Source organism: Centrocercus urophasianus, unplaced genomic scaffold (genome assembly GCF_019232065.1).
Source record: "Centrocercus urophasianus isolate 14NV4802_14NV808 unplaced genomic scaffold, USGS_Curo_1.0 seq_21, whole genome shotgun sequence".
In the NCBI taxonomy this organism is placed as follows: domain Eukaryota; kingdom Metazoa; phylum Chordata; class Aves; order Galliformes; family Phasianidae; genus Centrocercus; species Centrocercus urophasianus.
Window position 1 is genome coordinate 2,237,001 of NW_024884767.1, and position 26,792 is coordinate 2,263,792.

At 39.3% G+C, this 26,792-nt stretch overlaps 1 protein-coding gene across 6 annotated transcripts in view; it reads left to right on the plus strand.

Annotated features, from left to right (window-relative positions):
• The first annotated feature begins 51 nt into the window (after positions 1 to 51).
• XRCC4 (X-ray repair cross complementing 4) overlaps positions 52 to 26,792 on the plus strand; it is a 173,973-nt gene continuing 147,232 nt past the window's right edge. For all 6 annotated transcript variants that reach the window (XR_006169607.1, XM_042823079.1, XM_042823081.1 and 3 more), the window contains exons 1-2: positions 52 to 96; positions 19,352 to 19,501. Coding sequence is in view for 5 of the 6 variants with exons in the window: in XM_042823079.1 (XP_042679013.1) it covers positions 19,363 to 19,501 (139 nt within the window). In the remaining variant the exon portion in view is untranslated. The remainder of the gene's footprint in view (positions 97 to 19,351; positions 19,502 to 26,792) is intronic.

Below are 26,792 nucleotides of genomic sequence, written 5' to 3' on the forward strand. Positions count from 1 at the left end.
GACACACTCTGCTGATTGGCTGACGCACCGCGGCGAGGCGGCCATGTCGTGCGGGCGGAAGCGGATCGCGGCGGAGGCGCGGCAGCACGGAAGGAGGTGAGTGCGGGCGCTCCGCCCCCACGGCTGGCCGGTGTCGGGTCTGGTCCTCAGTCCGGATTCGTCGTTTTGGAAGTGGCACTGTGGGGAGGGGGGCGGCTGTTGCTGCTTGTAGTACTTGTCGAACTGGCGTTCCCCTGTTTTGAGCGTCAGGGGAATGCAGTTTGTGCCTCGGGTGCTTTGAGCAGCACGAGGTGGGCATTGCCTCTCTGCATTTGCTCTTTTCCTTTCTTCTGTCTTGGTGAAGACCACCTGCGTGGTGCTGGGGTCACAGAGCCGTACTGACAGTGCTTGGATAAAGGCAGTACGTTCTCTTGTCATCACTACACCGTGTTTTCTATACCTAAAGAGCCCAGTTGATTAAAAGAGCCTGGTACTTTGTATTGCTGTTGTCATTTTATTTTCTGTAAGGGGAGCTGGTAAAAATATGTAGTGATTTTACATATTTGGTAGCTGCCTTTGGAAGCTCAGGCCCTGCCATCACACCATTCAGAAGGGGCAGCCTTGTTTTGGCTCACTGTGAAAATCGTGCAGCATTTTCAGTCTAAATCAAGCCTGGAATTTTTCTTTCCTGCACCTCAATGTTTGGTTATGGTTGCTTTGTTCCTTCATTTTTATTTTAATTTTCTTTGAGGGTTTACATTTGGGCCTGTCAGGGACTTCAGTAAAGCCACGGCTGCAAGTATTGTGACAGGTTGTGTGGAAGAAACTTGCTGTGGCTGTTCTGTGTGTGCAGTAACATGCTGAGGTGTTGCTGTCACAGCCGATTTCTGAATGTTTATGAGCAATCTGTGGTCTATTCTAAGCTTTAGCAGGAGGGTTAAACTGGATGATCTCCAAAGGTCCCACCCAATGCCTGTGATTTCATGAAGTTGCTGTGGGATGCTGCAAGATAACGGGGTCATTTGTACAGAGTATGCTTTTGTAATGGAATCAAGGTGTTATTCCATTAAAATGCTTAAAACCATGAAAGAAACACAGGAAGTGGAAGAACAAGTTGACTTGAGAGGCAGCTTAGATAACTACTATTTTGAATTGCAGAATTATGGAGTCTTTGGAGTTGGACTAGATGATCTTTAAAAGACCCTTCCAACTGCCCTGCACTGAGCAGTGACTTTACCGCTAGACCAGGGTGTTCAGAGATGGCTCAGCCTGGCCTTGGGTCTCCACCGATAAGTTTTTCACCAGCACTTTTGGCAACCTATTAACATGCAGAAAGTTCTAAAAGCGGCCTGACTATCGAGTGTAACTTGATATTAGTGTGTTTGATTTTTCACATTTATTTTAGTTAGAATTAGTTAGAATTCAGAAGTAGTTACAGGTTTAAGCAATGAGCAGTAAAACCTCTACTGACTACCAAGACCCTAAATTTTAGGAACAGTAATACTCTTGAACTTTTGTGTCTCTGTGCTGGAAAAAGAAAACAGGTTTGGTTTTCCTGTTTTGTTGCACTTCTGGTTCCTCAATGTGAGTTAGTTACTGAAATGGAAACATTGCTTCTGCCCTATAGAGGAAACTGCAATGCTTAGTTTTCACTTATGGTATAGTCAGGCCTGCTTCCATGTGGTCATCTAACTTTCTCTAGCACTGTAATTCTGTTTGTGGGTGTGCTCTTTATAGTACGTTGTTTTTTTGTTTTTGGTTTTTTTTTTTTGGTTTTGTTTTGTTTTTTAATATAATGCTATCTACTGTGATAATTTATAGTAAGCTTGGTTATGAACTCCATTGCAGATCTCTTTTAAAAACACTTTTTGTTTACCTGGGCTATTCTATTTTTGAATGAAGATTCCATCACTTCTATTTGGAATAGAATTTTCACTGATTATGTACTGTTGTAGAAAGCTTTCAGCAGTGTATTTGGCTCTTGTGGGGAAAAATGCTGTTTGATAGTCATTATCACCCTGTGGGACCTTGCTGTTATTTGAAAGATAGCATGTGAAGCCTGGCAATGTTCTTTGGGATAATGGTATGCTACATAGAGGGGTACTGAAGTGCCATGCGCCCTTGAGGAGAAGGAGGAATTGTGAGGAATTTAGGGCAAAGTTTTTAATATATCAAACAGTGATTTGTCATTAATGTTAATAGGATACAGCTGTGATTTCTTCACTGTTTTATTTGGCAGAAGAATTTGTAGTGCTTGCCGTTATTACAGGGAAAATGTAAAATAATGTGTGTACACATTTTAATCTTGAAATGGACTAGTTTCACTGAAAAATGAAGTTTTTTGACATCTAGAAAGTTACTGTAGAATACTGTTTCTTAGCCAAATTATCCAGAACATGAACCTTTTTGCAACAAAAAATATATTTTGCTTTGTTCCACTTTGGTCCATCTTCTGACTTGAGCTGTATCCTGTTCCTAAATTCAAAAATAGTGTCATTCAGCTCCTGCAAATTGTCTTCAGGGTGTCTTTGTTGGATGCTAGTCCACACTACTCTTTCTGTTGCTATAAATATATATGTATATATAAGCTATATATATATCTTATGTATATATATGTAAGATATATGTATGTCTTATAATCTTATATATCTTATAATATATATCTATTTTTATATATACATATACAAAAGAAAAAAAGAAAGAAAGAAAGAAAAGGTGGTGGAAGGCCTCTCTGAGTGAGAAGATTACTAGTATAGAAGCTTGATGTTAGGTAGAAAGACTGGTCTCCTGTGAAGCCAAGACATAAAAGACTTACTGAAGGATATATGATATAATGTTGGCACAAGCTAAGGTAAGATTAAGAAGAGAACCACTAAACAAATTACTGTTGTTTGCTAATCTAGCCCAGACAAAACTGATAAATGTAACTGGCAAATCTTACAGGAAATATTCCAAGTTGAAAAAATATTTTTATTATGTGTGTGTCTAGGAGCCTCTGGTGTTATTCTTCTGAGACACACTAGTAATCACGTGAAATATTATTTCATTAAGTACCACCAGACTTTCAGAATTTGGAAAATCATTGGAGTAACAAAAACAATTCTACACCTGAGTTGCAGACATCTAGGTGAGTTTTGAGGCTGGCCTTGTAGGAAGAGCTTGTGCTCTAACAGAGCAGACAAATAAGGCAGAGACTGTAGAATAAGTGAAAAAGAATACTGATCCTATGTGATTTTAAGAGTGTAAAAACTGAGAACTTTTGTGTTCTTGATCTAGACATCAGCCAAATTACTTGCTATCTTGGGATGGAAAAATTAATGCAATTAGAGGAAGAGTGAGGCTGTATATCCTATCACAGTCTGTAATTGTTTTTAAAGATGAGTCAAATGATTGTGAAAGGGATTGTTTGTTTACAGGTCTACAAAAGGATCTTAGAGGCTACCCTTCTCAGCACAGTAGCTGGAAAGGAAAGCGGGACCATGGGGCTTTCCAAATGCAGTCAGCTTTGTCAAGCTTATGGTAGAAACTTCACAAAAACTTCAGGGAGGTTTGTGCAGACTGAGCTAGTGACAGAAGCTGAGATAGAGGTTGGAGGCAGCAAACTGTATTGTGTGTGCTTATATAAAATTTCACCAGCTCTGGAACATGATGTTAAGAGCACAGCAGACAGTGTCTGTAGGCATTACGTAAACTGGACAGACATTAATTTCTGTGAAAGGTAGGCTTCAAGATCATAGAGGATAATTATTTTTGAAAATGAGATACGAGGGACTAGTGTTCTTTTGTGTGTAGCAGATACCACATTGCTTACCTGCCTTAGCTTCCTGCAGGCACTGTTAGGCAGTTTTTTGCTTGTTTGTTTTCCTGTCCTGATCAGAGAAGTACATAGATGAAAATGATGTGTTGCAGTTTATGTTTTTTCTTGGATCTTGTCATGTGTCAGGAAATTTGTTTTATTAATCATGATTATACTATAAATAAATACTTATTTCTCTTCTTGGAGAAACCTTTTGGGGTGTGCTCTAAATTTGTATTTATTCATATTGCGATTTTCATGGTTGACAATGCAAAATAAGCAACTTTTAAAGGAGAGAAAAAACAGTGGGTGTACTATATCTAAAGCTCTTCCGAAACTGTTGCAGCTGTCAAGATTTAGCTCTGCTGCACAGAGGGCTGAGTTTTTCTATGCTTGTGTACCTAAGTTAGTTTAGACTCATTGTGTTTGTTCACTGTTTCATTTCAGGCAGCCATTCCAACCCTTGGCCAGGTTGGTACAGTTGCAGGCCGCAGCTCTGAGCTATAAAGGCAGCGGCTCTTCCCTGCAGCATCCCCAGAGCTCACAACAACCAAACATCGGTGTGCTGTTGTTGTGTTGACTGAAACCAGAGCACGGGTCTCAAAAAAAATTAATTAATGTTTACAACACCATTTTTAGTTACTATTTGTCTGACCTGCAAGTTCTCAAGGGGAGTATATAGAGTAGCAATCAGATGTTTAACTCAAAAATGTGATTGTGCCTCTTTTCTGCACTTCTATAAGTCGTAGAATCATAGAATCATAGAATCACCAAGGTTGGAAAAGACCTAAAAGATCATCCAGTCCAACCATTCACCTATTCCCAATAGCTCTCACTAAACCATGTCCCTCAACACAACATCCAGCCTTTCCTTGAACACCCCCAGGCTCGGTGACTCCACCACCTCCCTGGGCAGTCCATTCCAGTGCCTGACCACCCTTTCTGAAAAGTAATACTTCCTCATGTCCAGCCTGAATCTCCCCTGCCGTAGCTTGAAGCCATTCCCTCTGGTCCTATCACTAATGACACGAGAGAAGAGGCCGACCCCCAGCTCACTACAACCTCCCTTCAGGAAGTTATAGAGAGCAATGAGGTCTCCCCTGAGCCTCCTCTTCTCCAGGCTGAACATTCCCAGCTCCTTCAGCCTCTCCTTATCAGCCCTGTGTTCCAGACCCCTCACCAGCTTTGTTGCCCTCCTTTGAACACGTTCCAGGGCCTCAATATCTTTCTTGCAGTGAGGGGCCCAAAACTGGACACAGTACTCGAGGTGCGGCCTCACTAGTGCTGAATATAGGGGAACAATCACCTCTCTGCTCCTGCTTGCAACACTGTTTCTGATGGCAGCCAGGATGCCATTGGCCTTCTTGGCCACCTGGGCACACTGTCGGCTCCTGTTCAGCCGAGCATCAGTCAATACCCCCAGGTCCATTTCCTCTACGCAGTCCTCCAGCCACACCGCCCCAAGCCTGTAGCGTCGCCTGGGGTTGTTGTGGCCGAAGTGCAGGACCCGGCATTTGGCCTTGTTGAAACTCATCCCATTGGCTTCAGCCCAGCTCTCCAGCCTGTCCAGATCCCTCTGTAGGGCCTCGCTACCCCCAGGCAGATCCACGCTTCCAGCCAATTTGGTGTCATCTGCAAATTTACTGAGGGTGCACTCGATGCCCTCATCCAGGTCATCAATAAAGATATTGAAGAGGACAGGCCCCAGCACCGACCCCTGGGGAACACCACTCACGACCGGTCGCCAGCTGGATTTGACTCCATTCACCACCACTCTCTGTGCCCGGCCCTCCAGCCAGCTCCTTACCCAGCCAAGAGTGCACCCATCCAAGCCTTAGGCTGCCAGCTTCTGCAGGAGAATGCTGTGGGAGACAGTGTCAAAGGCTTTGCTGAAGTCTAGGTAGACCACATCAACAGCCTTTCCCTCATCCACCAGATGGGTCACTAGATCATAGAAGGAGATCAGGTTGGTCAAACAGGACCTGCCCTTCATGAACCCATGCTGGCTAGGCCTGATCCCCCGGTCACCCTGCACATGCCGCATGATCTCCCTCAAGACAATCTGCTCCATAACCTTCCCTGGCACCGAGGTCAGGCTCAGAGGCCTGTAGTTCCCCGGATCCTCCTTACGACCTTTCTTGTAAATGGGAGTCACATTGGCAAGCCTCCAGTCTTCCGGGACCTCACCAGTCAACAAGGAGCGCTGACAGATGATGGAAAGCGGCTCGGCTCTCACCTCCGCCAGTTCCCTCAGCACTCTTGGGTGGATCTCATCTGGCCCCATCGACTTGTGACAGTCCAGTTGGAGCAGTAGGTCTCTGACTGTTTCCTCCAGAATCACAGGGGGGTTAGTGTGCTCCCCAGCCGAGATTACCAGGTCAGAGAGAGGAGTATCCTGAGGATAACTGGTCTGACTTTTAAAGACAGACGTAAAGAAGCTATTCAGAACCTCTGCCTTTTCCTTATCCTCAGTGGTCACATTCCCAGCCTCATCCAGCAAAGAGTGGATATTCTCCTTTGTCCTCCTCTTACTGTTAATGTATTTATAAAAGAGTTTCTTATTCCTTTTCACCCCAGCGGCTAGGTTAAATTCAAGCTGGGCTTTTGCCTTTCTGATTTCACCTCTACACATCCTAACAACTTCCTTGTATTCATTCTGAGTGGCCTGTCCCTCTTTCCACAGGCGGTAGATTCTCTTTTTCTCCCGGAGCCTCAGGAATAGCTCCCTATTCATCCGCGCCGGTCTTCTTCCCCGACAGCTCATTTTGCAGCTCAGGGGGACTGCCTGCTCCTGCACCCTTAAGACTTCCTTCTCGAAGAGCAACCAGCTCTCTTGGACCCCTTTACTCGCTAAGACTGAATGCCAGGGGACTCCCCCTATTAGTCCCTTGAACAATTCAAAGTCCGCCCTCCTGAAGTCCAAGGTAGCAATTTTACTATTCCTCTTCCAGGCTCCACCATGAATCAGGAAGTCTATCGTTTCATGGTCACTCTGTCCAAGACAGCCTCCAACCTCCACATCCCCCACAAAACCTACCCTGTTTGTGAACAGCAGGTCTAGTGAGGCAGTTCCTCTCGTGGGCTCTCTGACCAGCTGTATCAGGAAGTTGTCCTCTATGCATTCCGGAAACCTCCTAGACTGCTTCCTCTGTGCTGTGCTGTACTCCCAGCATATGTCAGGGAAGTTAAAGTCCCCCGTGAGGACAAGGGCAGGCGACTGTGCAGCTCATGCCAGCTGCTTATAGAATACCTCATCTGTCTCTTCATCCTGATTTGGAGGTCTATAACAGACGCCCACCAGGGTGCCTGTCTTGTCAGCCCTTCCTCTGATCTTTACCCATAGGGATTCAACGTTATCGTCCCCACTTATAATCTCAGTAGCGTAGAAGCATTCCCTAACGTAGAGAGCCACACCGCCACCCCGCCTTCCTTGCCTATCTTTCCTGAAGAGTTTGTAGCCATCCATTGCAGCGCTCCAATTGTGGGAGCAATCCCACCACATTTCCGTTATGGCAACTAGGCCATAGTTTGCCTGCTGCACAATGGCTTCCAACTCTTCTTGTTTGTTGCCCATGCTGCATGCATTAGTGTAGACGCACCTCAGCTGAGCCCCTCGCCTCTCACCTAATCCCAATACCACTTCCCCAGGCTGCTCTCTAGCAGGCCTGGCTTTATCCCATTCCCCCTTTCTATCTAGGGGCCCAGGGCCCCATCCAACCTGGCCTTGAACACCTCCAGGGACGGGGCATCCACAGCCTCTCTGGGCAGCCTGTTCCAGCACCTCACCACTCTCGCTGTAAAGAGCTTCCCCCTGACATCCAACCTAACCCTAATCCTCAACTTAAAACCATTTCCCCTTGTCCTGCTGTTATCTACCCTTTCAAAGAGTTGATTCCCCTCCTGTTTGTAGGCTCCCTTTAGGTACTGAAAGGCTGCAATGAGGTCACCCTGCAGCCTTCTTTTCTCCAGGCTGAACAAGGCCAGCTCCCTCAGCCTGTCTTTGCAGGGGAGGTGCTCCAGTGCCCTGATCATCTTTGTGGCTCTGCTCTGCACCCTCTCTAACAGCTCCCTGTCTTTCTTGTATTGGGGGCTCCAGACCAGGACCCAGTACTCCAGATGGGGCCTCACAAGGGCAGAGTAGAGGGGGACAATCACCTCCCTGTCCCTGCTGGCCACCCCTCTGGCCACCCCTTCACCTTTGAAGGTGAAATGTGACCCAACATGCAGGGAAGTGTATTTTTAAAGTTATTTTTTAAATTTTTGTTTTGTTTTGTTTTGTTCTCTGATAATTTTTGTCATAATTCCATAAAAATGATGTAATTTATGTAGGAATGCAATTGCTGTAAAGCAACACTTCTGAAGCTTACATGCTTATGCTCCAAATAGTTTTTGTGTAGTATTTTACACTTTTAAAATTTCAAAGCTGTGTTTAACAGGTGAAATACCGAAGTTCTTCTGCTCTGTATTTTCTTATTGCGTACCTAACTGTCCTCATGTCTCAGTAGCATTTTTCTAGTGGTATGCCCTGCTGTGTCATCATATTAGACTGCAAGTTTCACTTAGCTCAAGTTAGCATTCCTTAGTAGCTGTGAGGGAAACTAACATTGAAAAGCATGCTTCCTCAGGTTGACTCCCTGCCTGACACTGAATGCCTTAGGTAAGGTTTAATTTTTTGATTGTTGTTTCTTTTTTATTTTGCCTGACCCATGGTGAGGAAAAAAAAAAACCCAAAACCTTGCTGGGCTGGTTTGGCCTGCTTCTGTGATTAATGGGGTGGGGGGACCCCCTGGCCAACTCCCTGGGAGAGGGGGAAGAGGGAGAAAAAGGTACAAGGTAGGGAGATGGGCCTAAAAACAATACAGTGGCAGTGTGCTAAGGAAGAAAACTAATTTGCTAAAAAAAATTATGTAATGCACGGTGATTCCAATTACATTTTATTATATTGCATTGAAGATAATAATCAAATAATATGAGAGAGACAAAGAGTCCAAAACGAAAGGCCTTACTGTAATGTTGAAGGTGAGACAGCTAGGGAGCACAAGCAACAGAGATGAGCAGTAAAAGAAGGGGGACTAACTTGTGCGTTGCCAGCAGTTTTATTTTTCTCCAAATGGAAAACAGAAATGGAACAGTGAAAGTCTTCTGGGAGATGTAGATCTTCTCTTCTGAGAACCAGGTATCCAGAAATATTCACGGAACTGGGGCATTAACTCTTTAACTCCCAGAGCACTGCTTGGTGCTATGATGTGGAATATCGGTAACAAAAATCATAAAAGCATGACACTAATGAAAAGCTTCATGTTGTTATTCAGAGGACCTAACAAAAATATCACTGTTTTGAAGCTGTTTATCTCCTTGTTCCTTTCTAAATTCTGTTTTTAGATATTGTGAACACTTGGTAGTTGAGATTTTTATTTATTTATTTATTTATTTCAGAATGTAAAATCAGTAGCCGCCAAATCTGTTCATCTTAGTGGAAGTGTCAAAGCATCTTTTTCTTTTCTTCTCTCTCTCTCTCTCTCTCTCTCTCTCTCTTTCTCTCTCTCTTTTTTTTTTTTTTTTTTTTTTTTAAAGAAAAAAAGCTTCTCTCATTTGCTCTCAAATTTGTAGTTTTAGGACCTGTGCACAGGACCCCTCCCCTAATAAAATACTGGCATTTCCCTGTTTTTTTTTTTTTTTTTTCTAGCTCTAAGATTTGGTTTGTCCAGTGTGTGTTATCACATAAACCTAAGGTAACCTAAGTTGGTGATGAGCTTTATTTTTTTGTTTGTTTAACCTCTTTTGAAGGTGCTATATTGTAGGGCACAGTGTCACATTACTGTGTTGAATCTCATGTCTTAGTATTCAAGCCATATTACAGAACCAAAGCTGAACTTGTGCTTGATCTGTGGAAAATGTTGAAATCAATGTTCAGTATGGATTGATGCCTCTTTGCTTCAGCTTCACCTCTGATTGCTCAACCTAATCTGACTCAAAAGACATTTGTTTTCAAGGCAAAGTGATTACTGTGGCTGAATAAAGAGCTGCAAAATTGAAGTTTTAAGTGCACTGGAAGTTCACTGAAAATGTCTTCTGAATTATTTTTATGTGGGAGCCATACAAAGCAAAATGAATTATAATGTTTAAATTAATAAATTGAAGTAGAGTGAGCTTTCTGTTTTCATGGAGATCAATGTTTCTTATTCCAGCTGAAAAATAGAAAATGGGAAGAAAAACATAATAAAACTTCTGTTAGGTGAATACAGAGTAAAGGAAGAATTTTCTTCAAAGAGAATGCCTTAGGGAAATGTTTAGCAAGATAAAGCAATTTAGAGTCCAGGACAATTTTTTAGTACTAATTTGACAGGAACGTGAAATTAAAATAATCCATCTCTTTGAAAAGTCTGGAGTGTAGAAGTGGGAGGAGAGTAACCTTCTCGTTTATACCTGCTTTTTATACCCCACTCAAGTGGTTACATTTGGTGCAACTTGTGTTTCCAGGTTACAGGCTAAATTTTTAAAAACTGTTCAGAAATCTCTCTCAAATACAGAAGTGTAGGTTTCCTTACCTAGCTGTTGCTGCTACTTTTTTTCTTTTTTTGTTTATCCTATATTCAGATTTGTTACTCTTGCCAGTAGATCAGATATAGATTCAATAGCACTGAATTTGTTTTGCTTAAAGTAATAAGTAAAACCATCCAGTGAAGTCCATTGCTCAGTGGTACTAAGTCAAGCATTTACAGACTGAGTGAGATTACAACAGAAGTATAGAAAGGAACAGAAAACAAAGGAAGTCTGTAGGAGATATTTGTTTTCTGTGTTGAATATCTTGATAATTCTTAATCCCAGAGAAGACAGCGTTGTGGAAAACAGATAATATTTCAAACAGTCTACCATGTTATCCAAACATGCATCAAAAAGACACGTGTATCTGAGTACTTTTGGATAGGCAAACAGCAATTAAAAGAAGCTTTTTTTTTTTTTTTTTTTTTTTTTCTTCCTTCACCTTCACTTTTCTTGAATGGATAATACTAAAAGTTACTGAAATCTGCAAAATAAGGATGGCAAAATAGGTATGGCTGCACACCACCCCTGGCTATAGTAGGACCATTGAAAGCCAGGCAGGCATGCTGCCATATAGAAGTCACAAAATATTTGTTGAAGTTTCATCTCCCAAAGGCAACAGAAGTAGAGAACCTGGTCTGAATCTCTCAAGCATGCCTGCTTGCTCTCTATCCCTTCTGGTCTGGTCTTATTCTTTGATCCTTGCTCAGTTCTGTATGTGCTGTTTAGTAATTTTGTAACAAAGTACTTGGTACTCAGTGAAAAAAGATCTCAATTGTGAGATAGCATTTTATTTTCCTATGTCTTGGTAATATCCAGCCAGTGTATGCTGCTGTATCAAAGAAACCTCAGAATGTTTTTCAGATATGGATTTGGGAAGGCTGAAATTTGATGGTGAACACATTGAACTGTTAAGGCTGGGAAGAACTCCCGGAGAGGTGTGAATAAGAAAAGTTTGTCCTTTTTCAGAATCTATCAAATTATTCTATTATTTGCTAGTATATTCTGGTATAGTTTCCCTCTTGAATATTTGTTTAAAAATATTAAGGAGCTTTTTTTTTTTTTCTTTTTTCCTGTTTTTTAACCTTGTGGCTTAAACTGTCTCCTAATATAGGTGCTTACAAGTAAGATTGGCAAGTCTGGCAGCTTTGAGTTGGTGGTGTGTTATGCTCCACACTTCAAGGGGATGAAAGACACCAGGGTGGGCTTTGTCTCCAGGCTACAGTTGAGATCAAAGCTTGTTAGTAAGATTCCTACTATAAAGGTCGTTGACTATCTGCTTCCTTCTGTTTCTCTTCATTTTCAGCTGGTGACTGTAGTAAATAAGTCTGACAAGTGTTGTTCCTTATCGTGGATTCCAGATCTTTTGTGGCAAATCCTGCGTATCCTATTGGCCCATGGAGTCTGACAAACAAAAGCACTGCCTTTTTTTTTTTTTTTTGACTAATTACACAAAAAATGTGTGAGTGTTTCCAATACTTTTGTGGCTGGCACAGAACAGTGGGAAAGGTGTACAAATGCTAGCCATGTGAGACTTACTTCTGTAGCTGGGTCCTTGAGGACCAACTACTGATTGCAACTTTCTTGAAGTTAGTCTCTTAATCAAACCTTATTGTGCAGAGCTGAATTTTTAAGATGGGCCTTTCACCTGTCTGCAAGAAGTTATAAAGTCATTCAGTTGCTTCTTTTTATCCAGTGCCATTTTTTTTTTAATTTTTTGTCTTCAAGAGAGAGAACAGAATTGTGTGAACCTTGTGTAACAAGGGAACAAGATGTCAATCAGGGAACAACTAGATACATTTTAGGTTATGTGTTAGTTCTTGGTTCATTAGAATAAGAGCTCTTCAAAAATTTCTGTTTTCTTTGGCCTTCAAATATATGTTTGACATTCAGCTGAAGATTTATTATTAAACTTTTCTTCATCATCAAACAAATATTGCAGCCCAGAGAATGGGAGGCTTATTGCAGGAGGTAATAGGCAGGAAGGAATCTGTGTTCTTATCTTCGAACTTTTTTAGCCAGGCATTTTCTGAAAAGAGTGAGTCCTTATCTGATCTACTGTCCACCTAATATTAACTGAGTCATCTTTGAAGTTTAGGTCAGATAATTTAATGCCTTTTCTCTTGAAGATTGGATGGAGTTGATAGAATTTTAAATTAACATGAGAGAAAACAAACTTGTATGCAATGAATCTCAGAAATATTCATAAATATAAGCACTCTCAAATTTTCTTCTGCTTGGCAATGTGTTAACAGCTGGTTTTAATCTTTAAAATACATTGAGGTATTTTTTACTGTCTTAAATTTCAATCCGTTTATAAATACATCTGTTGTCACATGAATAGTACCTGTTCTCTTACTAGGTTGACCATGCATGTTCTTCCAATTTTATTTTCAATTCAGATTTTTTGTGGTCCAGCTGATGGCAGAAGGGATTGAATTATAGACTTTACTGACAGTTTGGTGTTTGTACTAGTTTTCCATTCTGAAGTCACTGTAGATAGTATCCTATTTTTCTCAACAAGAAAGCACTTAAGCTAATTGCTCCACTGGCAAGCTATAGTAGCTCTTTCTGATCTGTAAGTAGACTTCCATGTATAACTGCTAAAGTTTGAAACACCTGCAGCTAAAGCAATTTGGAGAAAAGCCATTAGTCTTCATGGACAAAAAATAGTGCTGAAGTTCAAAACATCATCAATGATGCTGTGTTGGAGCTGTCTAAAAGATTTGGCTTTTAGTCTATGCCCCGTGCTATCCAAAACAACATATAAAATTCTTTGTAAACCAATTTTAAAAGTGTCTTGTTTATTCAGAAGCAACTGTGAACACTATTTGTTCAGGGAGTAGGCTCCAGTCAATTGCAAACCAGCCAACAGCTGATTTCTCCTTAGAAAGAAACATTGCCTAATATAGATCATTAGAAGCCAAAAACTAAAGGGACAAAGTCCTAAAGATAAACAGCTCAATCCTCAACTGTTCAACAGCCTCAATAAAACCTCTGATTTACTAATTTAGGGTGCAGCTCCACTGTTCCCACCTGCAAGTTGGTCTCAGATCCTTGGCTCTGACTTGGTGAGGTGTTGATATGTAGCATATGACCTTCTGTGCCCTTAAGGAGAAAAATACTGGCTTTCTTATGGTCCTAATCAATCAGTTTCTCTGCAGCTTTTCTTTATAAGCAATCAAGGGAGGAAAGAGGTATTGATTGGTCTCATTTTATCAAGACAGTGAATGGAAGGCACCTAAGTTACTTCAAAGGCCCTCTGAGGTACTTACTTCTCCATTCTAATTGACCGCTAGATGCTTTTTAGACTTGTACAATGAAGGTCTGAATTCAGTAATTTAAATTGATGGATAGCTATAGAAATAGTCTGGTTTTTTTCAGTGATTTTTTTTGAAAGCTCAGTAGCTACTGGCTTCCTGCTAAACAGGAATAGTACGAAAATTCAGGTGACCACTTTAACTATTTTGATCACTAATGTGATTCCTGCCTGTGTTGCTAACTTTCCTTTAAGAGATACCGAAGTAGAATTAGTTCTTAGAGTTTTGTTGCTCCTTCATTCTTCCTTCTATTTCTGACTGTCTTTCACACATGCTCATTAGAGGTGTTTGTAAAATCTGAAAAACAGTGGCATCGTATCCAAGCCTATGTGCCTAGTTCTCTGGAAACTCGAGTCCCCCACCGGCATGTATTTCTCAGACTCCTTTGTCAATTCATCCTCTCACTGTGTTATGACCAGTTGTGTGGCCCAGTGAACTCAAAAGAGCTGTGATTTGTTTTGTTGTGTGTTTATTCTTTACTTGTTGGTGTAGCACTGACAGGTCTGTTGAGACAGTAGTTAAAACAGAGGAATACTTCAGCATTCCTTTAAAAAAAAAAATATCTCTAGCCATATTTCTAGTGGTATTGCTTTTGAATGTATAAAGGTAAATTCTTAGACAAAGACACGTGGGATATTGTATGTGTGGTAGTTATGACTATGAATTATAATGATTAATGGTCTTCTGAAGCATATCTAGGTAATAGCTTGAAAATACTACAGTTTTAAATGTAGAAATAATTTAGGGTTTGGGTGATAATAACGTTAGTAGTAATGGGAAACTTCATTTGTTTTAGCTTTGATCCTACAATTGTTTGTATGCATGTGACATCCGTGAAAATAATAGAAAAAGTGTAGATTTACAGAGCTTCTTCATTCCTTGAGAAATAGCATTCATTGGCAGCAAACCTCAAATATTTACAAGGTAGGTTTTTCTTTGTAGGTGTTTTTTTTTTTTTTTTTTTTTTTTTTTTTTTTTGTGTGTGTGTGTGTATGTGTGTGTGTGTGTGTATGTGTGTGTGGATTTGTGGATAGGCAGCAGGATAATCTGCTGCAGCAAGTCTGCTCTTCATGTATTCCTCAGATAGACTACACACAGTGTTCCTCCACCTAAGGATGCCCTGAGGCAGAAATGCTTGATCTGTGAAGAGTCACCTATTCTTGACATTATTGAAGGCTGGCGGGCTGGTGAGAGAATAGAGAGGGAAGAAACAGGTGAATTGAAATGTATTCGTTATAAAAGGGGTGTTTTAATTTATTAACATTCTTTAAAAGAGATATATCACTCCGTATTTCAAAGCGTTGAACAAAGTGACTTGTGAATCCTGTAAACATGCAGCTAACTTCAGAGATTCAAGTAGGATTTCTCACTTCTTCCTGCTGAAATATTTATTTCAATAACACAGTGCTGCAAGCTTGTTACTGAGTTTTGCCGTTAGAGTGGAAGAGATGCATGTTCTTACCTTACAGTGAATGAATAAGAAAAAGCTTTGATTTCCTGTTTTTCTTTTTTTTTTCCCCCCACTAGTGGGAATTCTTTGTTGCTGGAGGAGTAGATAAATCCTTTTTTTTTTCTTTTTTTTTTTTTCCCTGTTTGTTGTTTATCAATATATTCAACTGCAGAAAAAACTGTGCGGGAGTTGTGTTGGGATATTTCGGGAAGATTTTTGTTAAAGTGAGGTAAAATATTTTTGTTTGCAACGGTGTTTCTATATACAGCATTGGTAAGGATTGGAAAAGCTTGCTTCTTTTGGAGAGGGTTATATAGTAGCCAAGATATATAAGGTACAACCAAGAGATCCTTCAGCTTTTGCTTTTGACAGTCAAGTGACTAGAGATCATAAGCAAAACTAAGGGCACGCTAGAGATCACATGCAAGATTCTACTTGACAACACAGCTTGTAAACATTTAAATTGAGTAAAAGAAAATAGATCTCTTTAATGATAAGAGTAGGGAGGCACTGGCAGAGGATGCTGAGAGAGGTGGTGGATGCCTCTGTCCTGGAGTCTTTAAAAGCCAGATTGGACAGGTCTCAGCTCCTAGTGTAGTGGTGGGTGTCCCTTTCATTTCAAATGAGATGAACTAGATGGCCTTTAAAGGTCCCTTCCAACTCAATTTTATAACTCTGTAATATAGATAATACTCATCTCAGAAGGTCAGTGGGCACAATGGGGGAGATAAAAGCTGAGAGGAAAGGGGTACTGTTCTTTGTTTTATCTCACACACAGAATTGCAGGGTTGGAAGGGACCTTAAGAGATCACAGGGTCCAATCCCCCAGGCTGACTTGTAAAGTTGTTCTAAGATGCACAGCAAAATGTGGAAAAGCTTGTCAACCCTATCTTTCATTTTGTTAAAAATACTGAACATTCTTTTTGCCAGATCTCTTCAGCATGTTTGTTTTTATTTAGGTACTGTTTTACCACAGGTAGACAAATCATGTGAAAGCTTTCTGAGTTCTGCTGAGTTCACTTACTCTGGAAACAGATCTCTTAAGAATGATGCAGAAATTTTTATTTTTTTGCTGTTGTGCATTGCTTACTCTTTATACTAGCATGTAAAGATGGATGTACAGAATGTACTGTATTATGAGTTCATGCAATTTTCATCTCAGGCTTTGGGGATCTTGTTAGTGTATCTTGCAAAACACTATAAATTATTTTTAGTTTGCAACTCTTTGCATTGCTTTTTATCAGTGAGGACTGATGCTTCATCCTCTTTATCATCACACAAATAGAAGACCAGCTCTTTACTTTCTGTTACAAACAGCCTACATTTAAAAAGAAAACCTCTTGTGGAGGTTGTTTTCAGTGAATGCAGCTCTGCTTTGAGATGAAAATCACAACAAACAAAAATTCCATGTTAAACTATGTATGTATGCATTATTGAGTCCTGAGCTGTCTCTCTGGGTTGCGTGCAACTGTTTTACAGCCTTTAATTAAAAAGGAATAATTAAAGTATTTTTACTAGTATTTTGGAGAATGACTTTTATCAACATGTTTTGTAAAGGACTCTGTAATGTTCCAGAACAAACTAAAAGAGGAAGGTAGTCCAGCAGGCAAAGGAAAATGTATATCTATATGCTTAAACATACTACAAACATTATTTGTGCTTCCTGTCATGTACTTTTACTGACCCATTGTCCGGCCATTGGTGCACTACAAATCTTTAAAATGACTTCAGTTCCATAAATGGTAATTTACAAGGCCTTATTCCAGGCCTCTGAATATTTCATTTGCTATTATTGTTTACAGTTGCATAGGCATGCTGTAGACTTGTAGAAATGACCAGTTAATTGGTGATAGAAATAAAATATTCTTGTGGAGGACTTAAGCTAATTTTTCAATATGATTTTTAAATTACACTTCAGTCTCTGGCACTCCTTCAGTGAATAGAAACTCAGATTATGGCATCTGTTGAAGTGTAAACAGCGGTAGTCTATGGATATAAATAATAGTTGTCTCTTACACTGTTGTTAAGTAGAGTTTATGTCTTGTTATATGTTGATGATTTATCTCCTCCTCCTACCATGGTTTTTGAATCCTAAACTCTTTCCAAAAACATCCTAAGCAGTGTTAAACTTAAGTTTTAATCTGAAATAAAGTTAGCTCTTTGCTAATTTGTGATAGAAAATGTTATATATGATCAGAAATGCTAAAAGTACCTAGTGACTTGTTCCAGCCATAGTTCAGTCTGGCACTCACAGCAGACACTTTGTGTGATGTTCCTTTTATTGTTTAGAAATGCAATTTGTTAGTCTAAGTTGATCAGTATTGTGGTTTAATTGGCCATCCGAAGTAGTTAATTTATGTTATTGACAATGCAGTTCTTGTTTAGCTGTCAGTACAGCCTTGTGCTTGAAAAACAAGTCTTATATTCATGTATTCTGCTGCTTTTGTCCAGACCGTGCCTGGAATTCAAGGGAAAGGCATTTTTTAAGCATAGCTGTGCAAAGATCAGACAGTGTGGGCAACAGTAGTTAAAACTTCTCCTGAATTCACTTCTTGGGAAGCCAGTAATATCTCTCAATACACATAAGCAAAGAGCTCATTACTGCTACTGCTTGAGGAACAGGGTTCCTTCAGAACCTGAACTGGTGCTGATCATGGAATCATGGTATTGCCGTGGTTGGAAAAGACATCCAAAGATCATCCAGTTCAAGTGTCCGCCTGTCAGAAATATTTCCCACTAAACTGTTTTCTTCAACGCAAAATCTGTGTGTTTCTTGAGCACCTCCAGGGATGGTGTCTCCATCACCTCCCTGAGCGGCCATTGCAGTCTCTGACTACTCTTTCAGAGAAGTTTTTCCTAATGTCCAATATGTCTTCTTTGATGCAACTTGAGGCCATTCCCTCTAGTCTTTTTACTAATTACGTGGGAGTAGAGGCTGAACCCATCTCTCACAGCCTCCTTTCAGATACTTATTGAGAATGATAAGGTCTCCCCTGCGCCTCCTCTTCTCCAGTCTGAACAGCCCCAACTCGCTCAACCGCTCCCCGCAAAGCCTGTGCTCAGGGCCCCTCACCAGTTTTGTTGCCATTCTCTGGTCATGCTCCAGGGCCTCAGTGTCTTTCATGTAGTGAGGGGCCCAAAACTGAGCGCAGTACTCGAGGTTTGGGACTATTGCCTCCCTGCTCCTGCTGGCAACACTGTTCCTGATGCAAGCCAGGATGCCATTGGCCTTCTTGCCCACCTGAGCACACTACCCGCTCATGTTCAGCTGAGCATCAACTTACCCTCCCAGGTCTGTTTCTTTCTGTTACCTAGTGCTACATTACCAGTGGAAAACTAGATAGAAACTGTTTCTAGTTGCCACCTACCCAAGCATTTTTGTATTCAGTGCAGGTAGTCCCTTTTCTCATTCACTACTTTCTTCCTTAAAATAAAAAAGGTCCCAAACAATGGAGCACCACAAAAGAAACTGTTCAAGTGTTCAAGTACTAGACAGCATGAGGTTTTATCAATGAAAAATTAACTTCAGAATTGACTGTTTCTTCATTATTCTGTGGTGCAAATTATAAGAAGTTATTGTAAAGGTTTTGAATGCAGAGACAGTCATTACTGTCAGGCTAGTTTACTTATAAAAATATATGGTGTTATTCATAAGATCTTTTGTCAGCTCCAGATTTGTAAGTTGTCTGTTGTTGTGTGAGGGGAAAAAGAAACCCACAAATCACTGTAGAATCATAAGCTTAGTTCTCTTTAGTATTCATTTTTAAAATTAATTTCTTTGATTGGCAGTGGCAATCAATGCAATAAATGTGTTGCAGTGGAGCCTTATAGCATTCTCTCAAGCAACATTCTTCCAACTGAGTATTAATTATTTCGAATCATATTCCGTGTGTTGTATGTTGGATGATAGTGAACAGTGAAGTTAATGATCGAATAGTCCTTAAGTAGGAAACTAAATGTCAGGAAGCAGAGGAATGCAAAGTTAGCATACCAATTTTGCCCAGCTTCCTGACAGTTTCTTATTTAGAGACTATTCAAATATATTTGATTGTTAACGCTTTTACTTAAACCTTAATTGTTTTAATCCAGTTTTCTGTTTGAAAACATCAGTTTTCTGAAAAACTGTATTTGTGGAGGAAAGCTAAGTGTGCTTGTAAACGTACCTTTCCTCCCTTCCCGCCCAATCTGGCTACAAAACGTTGCCAAGTATATCTCAGAAAATATGCCATTGATTGTAATAAGTTTCTGTTGTGTCTGTAACAGGTGTCTGGAAAATGGAGAAAACTTTGATCAGAATTCATCCAGTTTCTGATCCAGAAGCAGTATATTTTCTACAAGTATCATGGGAAAAAGATATAAGCAGTGGCTTTGGTATAATACTTACCGATGGTGAATGTGCATGGACTGGGACAGGTAATAATGAAAACTGTTTAAAATTATATTGTTCTCTTTTACTACTGTTACATACCTTCTAGTCTGTGATCCACAACTTGCATTAAAAAGATTTTGCAATTATCATCTCACTGAGGGAGGAGATTGGATTTATGGTCTTCTGGGACATGCTCAGATATCTTTGATATCTGGAAAATGTATATGTCAAAACTGATACTAATCTATTAGCATGTAAGTATGCTATGTTTTGTTCATGCTTACTAATACAATTTCTTGCAGTGATATTACATCATCATGTGTGCCTTCAGATTCTTGAATAAATGTGTAATACAGTTAACATTTGCAAGCTGTAGTTTATGAAGCATTTATTTGCAAGTATTTTCTTGATGGGTTTGTTAAGATATTAAGTTAAAGGTAACTGTGCTTGGTACTCAACTGCGTTTTTGAGAATGTTAAAATACAAGAATTTTATTCCCGGTGGTAAATTACAAGAAAAAACAAAAACAAAAAAAACTGCCAACGCATTTTTCCCCACCCAGAAATGTGAACAAAAGGAGGATTTCTTAGTATGTGAATGTTTCCTTCATTCATGTCTAGTGAAAGAAGGAAGGATTTGTGTGTTTCTTTAGACATGTGTTGGATACTTGGTCCAAAAGTTTGAGAGGAAGGAAAGAATGATGTGTTTTACATAGCAAAGCACGGACAAAAACATTTTCCTGACTCTTTTTTTCTAAATTATAAGAGCATTTATCTGAGTTGTTTCTTCTTTTTCTCTGTGTGCTGGACCTTGTTTGTCCTTGGTACTTTCATAACCCAAACTTTCAAATAGGCCTGTTGTTTTATAGTGTTTAATCTAAAGCTTCTTGTGCATTGTAAGAAGCTTTGTCATTCCTGTGCTTTCTCTTAAATGTAACTTGTATCTTTTTTTTTTTCTTTTGAAAATTAGGAAATGGGACTAATTTAATATATGTGTATGTGTGCACTATATTTTCTTCTTCACGATTCTTTTAACATTTTAAATATTCTATTGATGGAGGGTTCCTACTTAGGCCAAATGCATATATACAAATATTGGCTCCCTGTAGTCTAGTAAGAAAGGGTTTCTTAAAATTAATTTTACAGTTGAATATTCAAATTCTTTATTTTCACAATAATAGCAAAGGTGTTAGCATTGATAAATGAGGATTCCAGTACTTTTGTTTAGAAGTTTTTTTTTATGCTGTTACACTAAGGAAAGCAGTTAACATTAAAATAAGCAGCTTAAGATTCACACACACACACAAAAAGTTGCTTCTTAAGTCTATACTTTCTTAGTGAAACCTAGACTTACTTTAGCAGGGAGAGTATAGAGAAAAATACATGCACACAGTTCTTGTTTCAGTAACTTCCTGCATCTGGCAGAACTGCTGGGTGGTAACTTCCCAAAAGAGAGGACCAGTGAAACTTCCCGAAAGAGAGGACCCCATGAGCACAGGGTAGTCATACAAAAGAGAAAGCCTTTATTCCTTCTTCTCAGCATCAGATCAATTTCTAAGGAATTCAGATGAGATTCATAGTCCTTTTAGTAATTTAATTGAGAATTGAAATTCTTGTGCACAAGGTTTTTCTGCTGCATCTGTCTTCATGCACTCACTGTTGCTTTTGATCACTTTTTCTTAGTTATTACATCATTCTTGAAACTGCCTAGCTACCACTTTCAGAATGTGGGAGAACAGAAAGCAATGGTCAGAAAATTCTTGCTGTGGGAAATCCCTTTTGGATTTTTCATGCTGTGGATTATTTTGTTTGGAAGGCCTACCAGGAAGTGAATGAGAGTTGCTGATGGGATTGTCTTTTATGGTTCCTGTACATTCAGAATGATGATGAAAGTTTAGAGTCTTATTTAGAGAACAAAACATTGTAAAATATCCAGGGGAGGAGAAGCACACTAATACAGATTATGTTACGTTCACTTGGTATTAAGTTAAAGAACTGCAGAGAGAAGCATTTAGAAATTTGATGTTTCTCCAAAAATTATTGGTTTTTTTTTTTTTGTTTGTTTGTTTTTAATCTGATAGTTTTAAAAGATAAAGGAATACACTGCAAGTGTACAGCAATAGGAAAAGAAATCCTGGTGCTCTTTACAGTACATTAGTATGTCTTTTTTTTTTGAGCTTGCTTGATCAGTGTTGTAGGCCCCATTCTTCACTGGCTTGTAGGCTCATTTATTTATTTGTACCTATGAGTAATTCCACTCTGTTTTCTACGTCAACATTAAAAGCGCTGCTTTTAGATTTAAAAAAGAAAATGCAGCGGACAGTTATTAGAATCTGAAGTCTTCCTAATGACATCTGGTTTATGCTTAAAATATTTTATTTAATATTACAAAATGCTTTTACTGCTTCATCTATAGAGACTTGAGAATTGTGCCTGAGTTTGAGCATGACTGACTTGGCTAAGAATCAGGTAGGGCAGAATGGGTAGCGTGTATAGTGGCTACTGTGAGTTTACAGCCCTTGCTGCAGTGCTGTATATGATGGCACAAAGTCTTGTACTGAAAATCATGCCTGTCAGTCTTAATGTGTGAGGATTAATACTCAACTGACTTTGACTTCATATTGGCATGTTTGTAGGTCTTTCCATGTTTGTGGTGCTGCATGCTATTTTCTCACTTGTTCGTGTCACCTGTATGCCTCCTGCAGATGTATCTGATTGTTATGCAGCATTGCAACTAAACGTATCTATAGTGTGGTTTTTGACACAAAGTCCAGTTTGTAGGACAAGTACCAGCTGGCAGTATATATGGCCTTCTATCATGGTTTTTCTGATGCATTAGGAAGGGTTTGACATATTAGAAATAAAGATGAGATATCCTTACAATGGTTGGGGAAAAAAAAAATCTGTTTATTTCCTTCTGTCTTCCCCTTTTCCTCCTGCCTTTCTTTCTTGTTACCTCGCATAACAGTATTTAAGCCCTAGCTTAGAGGAACGTGAGCTTACAGCCCCCTTCATTCTGCTTGAATTTATATTATTTTATTGTTTGAAAATTATTGATTTGAAAATTTGAAAAGTATATTGGTAAAGTAAGTAAAATGTTTTTAAACAATGATAATATAATTTCAACCTGTACCTTATTATGTGTCTCAGTACTTCAGTGCCCTGAAGTTCATCAGTATTAGGCTGTATACAAAATTGTTATATATAATTTTCTATTACATCTGCTGCAACAGATAGCAAAATACTTCAGGAAGGACAGATTTTGAGTTTACAAATCTGTAGGGTTTTGCATGTTGTAGTTGTCTGTCTCCTGACCAATTTTTCCCCACTCTCCTCATTTTGAAAGTAGTGGGGTTTTTTTTGTTTTTTTTTTTTTACCCTGGTCCCTCTAACATAAATAGTGCAACTTGAAATGTAGGGATAGAGGCATCTTCTCCCATCTAGAAACTCTGATAATGAGTGATTTATTTCTAGTCTTCTCTAGCATATTCTGCAGCACTCCTGTATAAAAAAAAAAAATCACTGCATTTAGGTCTTTATGTTAAGCTAATATGAATGTGACAGCTTTACAGTTTTCTCTTTCCAAGTGGGGAGAGAATACTCAAACAATTAAACTATTCAGGGAAGTGTATGACAAAATTCAGACTGACACGTGTGGCTTTTCGTGTCTGAGTGTGACAAAGACTGACTTGATTATATTTGTTGAGTCCCAAACAATTATTTATTTACTTTTTTCTTAAAAACTTAAAAGCACTGAGGCAGCTCAGTTCCTATGCATCCATTTTGCTTTCTTGCTTTTACAGATTTGAATTTGCCTAAGGAAAAAATGCCTGGTGCTAGTGGACGGCTAATTTGATTCTGACACTAATGTATCATTGTGTCATTCTGATATCATGTGTATATCTCCAGGCTCAGATTTACCACAGGTGGGAATACTTTGTCCTTGTGTCAACAATTTATTTGCTTGTGGTTGTAACATTAGCATGCTGTCTTTTGCCATCTGCATCTCCTTTTTTCACCTGGCTGTTGTTTTTTGTCTTACAAGGTAACAAACAGGTGCCTTAATTACTGACCTGCCTTATCAGATTTTAGAGTCATACAATAACTAGGTTTTTTTGCGTGCACAAGTAATCGATGCATTTGTGAATAGGTAACCTTTGTAACTAATAATCCTGTACCATCCTGTGATCTTTCTTAAAGGCAAAAGAAAACGAAGAAAAACCCACAATACAACCCTCCCATTCCTTCTTTCACCCCTGAAACAGCAATTTAAAAAAACAAAACAAAACAAAAAAACCCTTCCCAAAAATAAGAAGTTATATCTAAAATTAGGAAGTTGCTCGATTTCCATATTTTAAGATGTGTACATGGAGCAAAAGCTACTATCTATGGAAAAGAAAGAACTGGCTGGATATGTAAAAGTTGAGAATGTTTTTTGCTTGCAGTGGTTATTGGGCTTTGAAGCTCAGGATCCTGAGAACAGAGTAAAAAAAAAAAAAAGGTTCGTGACCCTAGATTACAGAAAAGCAAACTCTGACCTGTTCCAGTATCTCTTAAAAGGAATTCCATTTAAGACAAATTTGGAGAAGAGAGAGCTTTTTGTTGTTTTTGGGGATCGCCTCTTCCAAGCTCAACAATGATTTATTTCAATGGAAAATGAAATGAGACGAAGATGTCAGGATCCCTGAATGCATGAGAAAGGAACTCCTTCCTAAACCTGACATAAAAAGCAAATTCACAGGATGTGGCTGTAGGGGCAGGTGACCAGGGGCAGCTGTAAAGACAGTGTCTAAGCATACAGGGATAGGGTTAGAAGTCGGAATCCACCTGGAGTAGCGTGTGACAAGGGATGTGAAAGACAACTAAGGCTTCTTCTGATTTATCCACAGAAAAAGAAAAATGAGAGAAAGGCTGGTTTGGGATGGGACAGGGAAAGTGGTGACAAAAAGCATGGAAAAGACTGGTGAACAACTCACCATTATAGGAGTATTGGATTAAAGAATATCTTAAGAAATTGGACTTGTACAAATCTTTGGGACCTGATGGGCACAGACAGTATGTGCTGAGGGATCTGGTCCATGTCACTGTGAGGCTGTCTTGATATCTTCACAAGATGCTGTTGATGAAGGAAGACTTGTTAGGTCTAAAAGAAACATCTCTTCTGCCTCTGGAATTGTGATAGGCTGGATCTGGATAACTAGAAGCTAACTATCTAACTATCCAGAGGGTGTTAGAACAGTAATTCAAGAATCCATTTCCAAAAATATTAAGGATGAGAAGACAAGTAGTCAGCATGGACTTACAAATGGAAAATCATGCCTGATCCGCTTGACAGCTTTCTCTGGTGTAATGGTTAGCTTATTGAATGAATTGAAAGATGGGAATGTTGTTCATATTCAGTTTAGCTGGCAAGGCATTTAGTCCTGTATCCTGTAACATCCCCATGGTGAAGTGCAAACTGAGTAAGTGAACTGGTTAATGTAGAAATGGATTGAGCTCAGCCGGCTCAAACAGTTTTTGAAGGGTTGTGGTTAGGGGCATGGAGTCTAACTGGAGGCTTCTGTACCCAGGAGTTGATAAAAAAAAATCCCATGGTGTTAACATCTTTATTAATCACTTGGATGATGATAGGCTGCATCCTTAGCAAGTTTTCAGATGATGTAAAAACAGTAGGAGAGTTTGAGGTACCAGAATATTCGTGTTTCCACTCATAGTGCCTTGGACGGGCCAGGGAACTGAGCTGACAAGAACTTCAAGAAATTCAACAGAAGGAAATGCCTTGTACACCTGTGGAGGAATAAGCCCTTAGTCTGCACTGATGTCTGCACTGTGTTGTCTGACTGGTAGTAGGTACTTTGTGTTGAAGTGTTGAATATGGTCCAACCTTGTGGCAAATAATATCAAGAGTCTCCTGGGCTGCTTTAAGAGGAGTGATACCAGTAGATCAAGGGCTATCATCATTCACTGGGCAGATGTGGCACTGTGTATAGTTCCGGGCTTCCCAGCAGCAGACATGAACTTCATGAACATACTGGAGTCAAGTAGTAGTTGCTGAAGATGATTGAAGGACTGGAGCTTCTGCCTTACTAGGAGAAGGTGGGAGAGCTGGGACTGTAGAGCCTGGAGAAGAAAAGGCTTAGGGAGATCATATTAATATGTGTTAGCACTGATGGGAAATAGTAAAGAAGACAGAGTAAAGCTCTTCTCAGTAGTATCCACTGGCAGAACATGAAATAATGTGCACAGTTTAAAATACAATGTATTATTATTATTATTATTATTATTATTATTATTATAGGAGTGACCAAACACCAGAACAGCTTGCTCAGAGATTTAGTCCTTGGAGATATTTAGAATGCAGCTGGACATAGTCCTGCACAACCTATGAAACTGACCATTCTTTGAGCAGGGGGATTGAACTAGACAGTCTCTCAGAAATACTGAAATGTGTGAGGATGTGGCTTCCCAGCAAATAGTTATACGTTTAGCCCCCTGCTGTATTTTTAGATGATGGATAGGTTTGATAAGTGCTGCCTTCTTTGCAATATGAGATTAACTACTGTGTCTAGATGAAAATAGAAGAAAAATGAGGCAATTTAAACAAGCTCATTTTGGCTTGAAATGCTGCTCTATTTCCATCAGTAGAACTTCAATGTATGTGCAGGTTATGTCTTAAAATGAAATTATATTCAGATGCATTTGTATAAAGAAGAAATATTGCTACAGGCCAATTTTTAAAGTCACTTGTAGATGCGTTAAGGATGTGTTTTTGCTTTGTTGTTTTTGTTTTTCAGGCTGTCACAAACTAATCTCCTTTTTCATATTTTTCTCTCAAAAAAACTGGACAAATGCTAGAGAAGTCTAAGAATAAGTTAAGATAAATGACATTGGTTGGAAGTGTAGGGAACACTGCATGAATCAAGTAAAGAATTGAAAATTCTCTATAATGGACTATCCATTAAAGCACACGCTACATTATAGAAATACTGCCATAACTTAGAATCTTTGCTTACATCTGCTAAAGAAAGTGCACTCATTGAGTTCATTTTTCTAATTAACATATGATCTCTAAAAGTATTGTGGATGCAGGTTTAAGAATGAATTATAAAGGAAGGAAAAACGTATAAAGGAAGGAAAAAATTATAAAGAAAGGAGGGCTCGTGGTAAAATTAATGACATTCTTTTTTTTCTGGGTTAGAGAAGGCAAGAGTTGGTGAGCTGCTTTTCAGTTTGAGGATAGATAGATATAAAAAAAGAAAGAAGATATAAAAAGAAATATATATGGTAGCAGATGGGAAAGGCCCATCATGGTTCTTAGGGATTGCACATCTTTATT